Here is a 7,690-nt window from a genome sequence, read left to right on the forward strand (position 1 = left end):
ACCAAACGATGACGTAGCTCTATTATGCGCATGCTCAGAGATACGGAAGCCGTGGGCAGGTTGTTAGTTCAAGTGAGAACATATGGGTAGGTAAATAAAACACCGAATATTAATTTATTTGTGATTTATCGCCAAATTCGCATTATATTAGATACATTGTGAATATCCTGTCGTTTTTCTTTGCGCCGTTAGCATCATAACAATCACGCTGAATGACTGTGATGAACACCAATGTGACTTTTAGAATCATTTTGCTTTCTAGCATCAGTGTTTCTTTTACATCCAGAATGTATGTAAACTATTTCTATGTCATCTCTAAGATAATGTCGTAATCATCTATCCATTTTGTGGTTCGATGTTTAAACAGTGTTGCACTAAATGATGTCGCTGTCTTCACAAAAGACAGAATGTCCGTGTTCCTTCTGAACTGTGTGTAAACACTGAAAACACAATAGTCATCCCTCATTCAGTGACTTCATGCATATTTTGTTGGTTTTCTCATCATGTGTGCTTGTGAATCATGTAGAAAACAAAGCGCTAGATACAGAATGTGACGCGTCTTGACAAAGTGTGAAAGTGCTGGAGAGACTAATTTATGCGATTTCTTATTTCATTTTTTTATTGGTGGTTCAGTGTTGTGATTGATATGATTGTCTGATGTTTTCTCACTGATCCTGTTCATTCTTCTGTGAACAGCCTTGGCATACTCCGTCCATAATGGCCCCATCCTCTTCTTCATGCCGTCGCTGCTGTCCTTGTTCACGGCTGTGCTCAAGATCTTCAGCCTACACTTTAGTTCTGGGTCCGGGTTTTGTCACCTTGGGAACCAGTCGCATCTTATTACTAAAATTCTCGGCCAATGAAGGTAACATAATATTACACCACCACCACAGAGCAACTTAATGTACTCTATGATTCCTTACCACCAATAGTTTACTGTTTGCAATGTGCATTTTAAATATTGTTGCAACAATTTTTTTCTTACCTGCAGCAAACAAATATGACTTTCTTCCTGCATCTGTGAATTTAATGGCAGAGGCCATCAAACTAATATTTTGTTTAGTGATGTCAGTACGGGTGGTCATTCGAGGTAAGTCAGATTCATTGTCCTTAAATTACTTTCTCAAACCATACTCATTAACATACTAAGCACTTTAGTTACATTTAATTAGTTACGTTTAATGAGAAAAAAAAGTGTAATTAAATTTAGGGATGCACCGATCATGATTTTTCATGGCCGATTCCGATACCAATTTTTTTACAAACAAACTGGCCGATTCCGATACCGATTTCCGTTTTTTTTTTTTTTTTTTTTTTTTTTTTTAAGCAACAAACAAGAAAGAAGGAAAGTGTGCATAAACAAGATATTTGGTATTTAATAGGCCAAACTTGCTTTTGGCTATTGAAAACAATAACTGTAACCATCTGAAATTAACAGCAGTAACTGCACAATAAGTAGCCTACATTTAATACAAACATAGATGATACAGACATCAGCATTTAGCTTTTGTTTTTGAATTGGGTTGAAACTACAGAGAACTGGCCTTAATTAAAAGATTAACTGTATCCATGTGAAATTAAAGGCAACAACTGCATAGTTCTATAATCCAAACAACACAATCAACACACAATCAATAACATGTTTCTTAATCAGCATTCAGTATTTTAGTTTTTAAATTTGGTTTTAGGGTCTTTACCAGTGAGACTAAATAAAACTATGCTATATAAATACATTTTCCAAAATGTTAAAATCAAATAATGTTTGTGCGAATAAAACAAAGATGCAAAGTGTTTCATTCATCCAATAAAAAAAAAAAATAGGATAATGAATTCACATCTATATTTTTACTTGAGCCAATGAAAAATAAGTAACTTATTGTCTCAACTAAAAAAATATAGATGTTAATCATTACCCTAAAATGTTTTAATTGGATGAATGAAACACTTTTTGTCAGTGTGCTACAGCAGGTGATTTTTAAATCAAATAAAGTCTATGTAATTTTAAGGTAAAATAAAAATAAACATCCTAATGCATAACTGACATTTATTTCTGGCTTTTCAAACGTGTATGCAAGTTCTAATAAAAAAAAAAAACATTTCAGTTTTGTCACAGTTTAGTCCGTTTCGTTTCTCATCCAACACGTGAGAAGTTCAGCTGACCATCTCTGTGCCTCAGACATGAAGCTCTGCACTTCCAGTACTGATCGGCTGCCTGTGTCCAGAGCACAGATTTGGAAATACTTCCACACAAATGACATAGCGAACGATTACAATATAGTCTGTGCACGCGAGCGCACTTCCGGAAAAATCGGCCGAAAAAAGACCAAAAACCGGCCGATTGCCGATCGCGTATTTTAAGCAAAAACCGTCCGGTTCCGATTTATGGCCGGTCAACCGGTGCATCCCTAATTAAATTACAGTTACTTATGAAAATGTTAATGATTACTAAGGCGGTTATTTTCACAAACATAAAGATCTAATTAATTTGTTTCTCAAATTGCATTGACTGCTCTAGAAATACAAGACACCATTGTTTCGGGAGTTTAATATTATTTTTTAATTCTTATTTGGGTTTATGCATATGCTTTATTTCTTAAGATGTCCTTTTTTCACCAAGACATTGTTAGATGCCAGTGCTTCCTGTCATAGCTATGCAAAGATTTAATTTCAAAAACAGTATCATAGCTATTCAATTATTTCTTATGATTTTAAATCTGTAATTATCCTCAGAATGATCTCAAAGTAAAAAAAAAAACTGCTAAAGTCAGATTTTGTGTTAGCTGTGCTTTAAATGTACATTTTAATCATCTTAATTCAAGTGATGAAGGATTTTGAGAAGTCTGACAGTAATCAGTGTTGAGTTATATACTCTTTTAACACTGATCAACATTGTAGATCACTGCCTGGTTTACATGTTTCAAAATGATTAACCACCCCAATTTGTTAATTGAAATTTAGAAAAGTAATCAAATGTTATCAGTTACATTACTTTAATAAAGTAATTGAAATAGTTATATTCCTTATAACATTTTAAATAGGGTAACCTGTAAACTATAACCCATTACATTACCTAAGTTATTTCAGCTTACTGTACATTTTATTTGTAATGGGACTACAAGCATTTCTTTTGTTTTCCAGAGGGCCGCTCTTATAAAGATTTGGGCTGTTCATCTGGTGCCTCTTTTCTCAGCTACCTGAAATGGTCCGTTCCTGCATTTCTCTACTTCCTTGATAACCTCATAATCTTCTATGTGATGACCTATCTGCAACCAGTACGTTGAAATATTATACGTTTATAGTTATGGATAAATATGACTCGGAAAGCACTTACTACTTTATATAAAAATATTTTAGTAATGTGTATGTATATATTAAAAATAATATGTAAACGTATATATTAAATAAATGTATTCGTAAGCTTTAAATTAATTGGGATCTGCAAGATTGTATTTGCATTTGTTTGAAAAATACAGTGAATACTGTTAAAAAATACAGCGAAAGCAGTTACACTGTGAAATATTATTACAATTTAAAATAACAGGTTTACTTATTTCTGTGATGCTAAGCTGAATTTTCAGCAACTGTTGTAGTCTTCAGTGTCACATGATCCTTCACAATTCATTCTAATATGCTGAATTGGTGCTCAATGTTAATAATAAAACTGTTGTGCAGCTTAATATTTTTGTGAAAATCACAATGCATTCTTCAAAGAATAGAAAGTGCATTTATTTGAAATAATGTATTTTGTAACATTACAAATACATGTATCACTTTTGATCAACTTTCAGAGAAAAATTAGTACCGTCATTTTCTTTAAAGGAAAAATTGTATTCACCCCAAACTTACGAACGATAACAACATTAATGTTTTTCTCATGTTTTAATAGGCCATGGCAGTTATGTTTTCCAACATTGTAATTTTTACAACAGCCATTCTCTTCCGTGTTGTTCTAAAGTAAGTACCATAATTTCTTGATATCCATTTAATATCCTTGAAAAAAAATTTTGTATCTGTTACTGACTTTCCATCTTTTGACCTGCAGGAGGCGCCTGTCTTGGGTGCAGTGGGCATCTTTGATCGTGTTGTTCCTGTCCATTGTGTCATTGACCACTGGCAGTGGTGACCAGCATGCCATTGCTGTACATGGCATCCACCCAGCCCACATTTCCACCCCTTCCAACAGCTGCCTAAAATACGCCCATCCCGAGCCAGAGCATCAGAACTATAATGAAACATACTGGAAACGTGAGCTGTGGGACAGCCAGGTCATCCACAAGCTGAACAGCTTCGGCCTGGGTTACGTCCTGCTGCTGCTGCAGTGCTTCATCTCTGCACTGGCCAACATCTACAATGAGAAGATCCTCAAAGAGGGGGAGCAGCTAGTGGAGAGCATCTTCATCCAGAACAGCAAGCTGTATTTGTTTGGTTTGATCTTCAACAGCCTCACGTTGCTCCTGCACTCTGACTACCGTGATGTGACACTACACTGCGGCCTCCTCTACGGACACAACATCTTCTCCATCGCTCTGGTCTTCGTCACAGCTGCCCTAGGCCTGTCGGTGGCCTTCATTCTCAAGTTCCGTGACAACATGTTCCATGTGCTTACAGGCCAGATCACCACAGTCATCATCACTGCGCTCTCTCTCTTCCTGTTTGACTTTCATCCATCGATGGATTTCTTCCTGCAGGCGCCTGTAGTACTGCTAGCCATCTTTATCTACCACAACAGCAAACTGAAGGATCCAGAGTACGCACTACAACAAGAGAGGCTCCGGGTCATCAATGGCGAGGTGTTTGAGAGGTCAAGAGGGGTAAGAGTCATTTTGAAACATTCTTTAAGATTTAAAAAGGTCCCTTTGTATCTCAGTTGATCATTTATTCCATGTGAGTTATTCGTTTCCACCTTAATTTTTGAAGTGCACTCTGACAGTATAATCAACGAGGTCTTTGTAGAGGAGGTCGGGCAAACTATGATCCAATTAAGTAAGCATGAGTAAGAAATTCATAAAGTCATTACTATTAAACGTTGATGGAATATTTGAATCAGGTGGCGTCTGGTAATTTGTTAATTTAGCCACTGTGCTAAATAAAAACCTTGGATTGTTTTGGTTATTTTCAATGAGTTTGTGTATATGCTCTACCCTAGCAGTTTTTAGAGCCTGTCTATAGCTGGACATACTGTTTTTCCATGCAATTCTTAAACCGGCCAAGTTAGTTTTTCTCCATTTGCATTCAAGACTACGAGTTTCTTTCTTGAGAGAGTGAGTATTACTGTTATACCATGGCACAGTACGTTTTTCTCTAACCTTCTTCAATTTGAAGGCGATTCATGTGGGATAATGAGCATGATATTGCGTAGCTTGTCAGTGATCTACAGCTCTGTCTATTAAGTGCCGCTCCATTTGAAAGCATGTGATGGTGATTTAGCGCTAATCACGGTACCAGATTTACTGACTAGATATGCATGACCATATCATTAGATATATCACCCAGCCCTAATTATCATATACATGGAAGTAGAATTTGCAGTCAGAGTTTACGGTTAACTGCTGAAGCCAATGCTATCATCTAAGCATTAGACCATATAAAGACTTCATACCAGAAACATTTCTTATTAAAGCTGCAGTCCGCAACTTTTGACGCTCTAGCGGTTAATAAACAGAACTGCTTGCGTCTTGCAGGAAGAACATCGTAGCCGGAGCTATTTCTCTCTGTTTATGTCTATGAAGAATCACAAAGGTACTGGGTTACTCCGCCGCGGTATCCCCGAAGCAATCTAAAATAGTCTGAATATAAACCGTTATTATAGGTGTACCCTAGTGATTCAGGACAGGCTAAAATCCATTCATGGTGTATTCATACATTTTGTAAATCTTGAGCACAAAAAAGTTACGGACCGCAGCTCTGATTGGTCGTTTCTTACCAGGAGCGGTGTATTTCTGCAAATAGCAATAGGACCACTGGGAGGAGCCAGAGGAGCTTGATTTTTTTTCACAGATTATCTGTCTCATATTCTACTGTCAGGACATAATGACAGGTTAAACAAATATGTAAAAGATGTTTACAAAAGTTACCTACTGCAGCTTTAATTACAGCCTCAAAGTCATGTCTTGCATCCCTTACAAGTGATTACCCAGCACTTATTATTACCCATACTTATTCCAGTATCTCTTAAACATATTTTATTACTTTGTTCTGGTTTAAGTTCTTTTAGAAAATTAAATTACTCCGTAAACACTTCGTGGTGTCAATCCAGAATACATTTTAGTCTTTATCTGAAGGAGTGTGTTTGAATATTCTGTTGCTATTCCGTTTTCTGTGTCTTGCTTGAGCACTTTAAAAAAAAAAATTAAATGCTTTTATTAATGTTTTGATGGCCTGCAGTCTTTTCCATTCTGCTGCCTCTCACGTTTTTAAAAGACGAGGCTATCTTCTGTACGAATGGTCTCTACAAAAAATTCCAAAACTGATACAAACTTTCTTCATTGGATTGTACACCGATTACGTATCTATAAAGATATATATATATATATATATATAGTCCCTAAAAGCTGTCATGTTTTTCTGCAGTGGTCTGAAAAGAATGTATGTGGTAGTTCATGATTGTGTTTTATGTTTTTCTTTTAGGATGGGGAGGAGTTGGAGAGACTAACCAAGGCTAACACAGAGAGTGAATCTGAAGAAGAATCTTTCTGAGTCTGTTTTGATCTCATCTCTCTAATTATCATGTAAATATTCTGGAATCAGCCGTTATATGTATTATGTAAATGTATTATAATGACTGGTAATTGTTTCAGTCACATGGAATGTCTGGGTGACATGCAAAGTGATTAAAGAGTTGTTTATTTTCTTCTTCTACAAACTGTTTACACATTATGAGCATGTATCAAACTCATGGGGGTTTGTGAAAGTGTTTCTTTCATATTTATTGATTGGTCTATTCTTGGTTCCTTCATATAGTAGTTGACTAAGTGACAGTGATAGTATTAATGTAAGAGGAGCTTGTTTAAATTTTAATGTACTTCTGTAATGGGAATGTAATTGCGATTCAAAGCATGTGTAATATTGTGCATGATGTCGTTTTTGTTGACATTTTAAAAATACTTGGATTTTTGCAATAATAAACATCCATATTTTAATCCTACTTGCTAAAATATATTTTTTAAAATAAGTTTTTATTTAAATTCTTAATAATACTGCTATTTTGTGGCAATTGCTGATATATTACTGACCAACGGAGGGAGCAAAGCAAAGAAAAAGTCAACTACTTAATTTGACTGTGCTTAAGAATATATTTGATATACCTATATTTGAGTGCCTTCAAATCTCAACTGTATTCTAAAAAAGTTCAGCTAAAAATAGAGCTGACTTGCAATGTTTGGAAACATATATCAAAAGGCATGATAGCAATACAATATATTTTTATTGAAATTAAAGTACAATTTATACGTTTATAAATAAGACACAAAGCGACAGTGCTCTTTAAAAATAGAGTAACAATATCAAAACATTGTTTAACAAGAAAAAGCAGGTTGTGACCTTTAAAAACGATCACTTCTTATAGAGAAGACATCCAATAAATACAAATGTTTTGTTTACGTCTTTATCTACAAAAGAGTTTGTCCATAGATGTAAAACGATATACCCCAACATTAAGAGACAGATGTAAAGCAGAGGAGATGCATCTTTA

General features: G+C 35.2%; 1 protein-coding gene across 1 annotated transcript; it reads left to right on the forward strand.

Moving 5' to 3' along the window:
• Positions 1-7,139, forward strand: LOC113108425 (probable UDP-sugar transporter protein SLC35A5). Its single transcript, XM_026271554.1, has 7 exons — positions 1-86; positions 697-865; positions 992-1,090; positions 3,139-3,272; positions 3,887-3,954; positions 4,043-4,811; positions 6,628-7,139. Exons 2-7 carry the CDS (start codon positions 718-720, stop codon positions 6,694-6,696), a joined length of 1,287 nt encoding a protein of 428 aa, XP_026127339.1. The 5' UTR covers positions 1-86; positions 697-717; the 3' UTR covers positions 6,697-7,139.
• The last annotated feature ends 551 nt before the right edge of the window (positions 7,140-7,690 follow it).

The sequence above is a fragment of the Carassius auratus genome, chromosome 9 (genome assembly GCF_003368295.1).
Source record: "Carassius auratus strain Wakin chromosome 9, ASM336829v1, whole genome shotgun sequence".
In the NCBI taxonomy this organism is placed as follows: Eukaryota; Metazoa; Chordata; class Actinopteri; order Cypriniformes; family Cyprinidae; genus Carassius; species Carassius auratus.

What these genes read in the sequence shown, in the direction of transcription:
- LOC113108425 (XM_026271554.1), top strand. Translation starts at nt 718, where the DNA reads ATGGCCCCATCCTCTTCTTCATGCCGTCGCTGCTGTCCTTGTTCACGG. An exon ending in TGATGACCTATCTGCAACCA is followed by an intron (nt 3,273 to 3,886) that starts GTACGTTGAAAT and finishes ATGTTTTAATAG; the next exon opens with GCCATGGCAGTTATGTTTTC. An exon ending in CTCTTCCGTGTTGTTCTAAA is followed by an intron (nt 3,955 to 4,042) that starts GTAAGTACCATA and finishes TTTGACCTGCAG; the next exon opens with GAGGCGCCTGTCTTGGGTGC.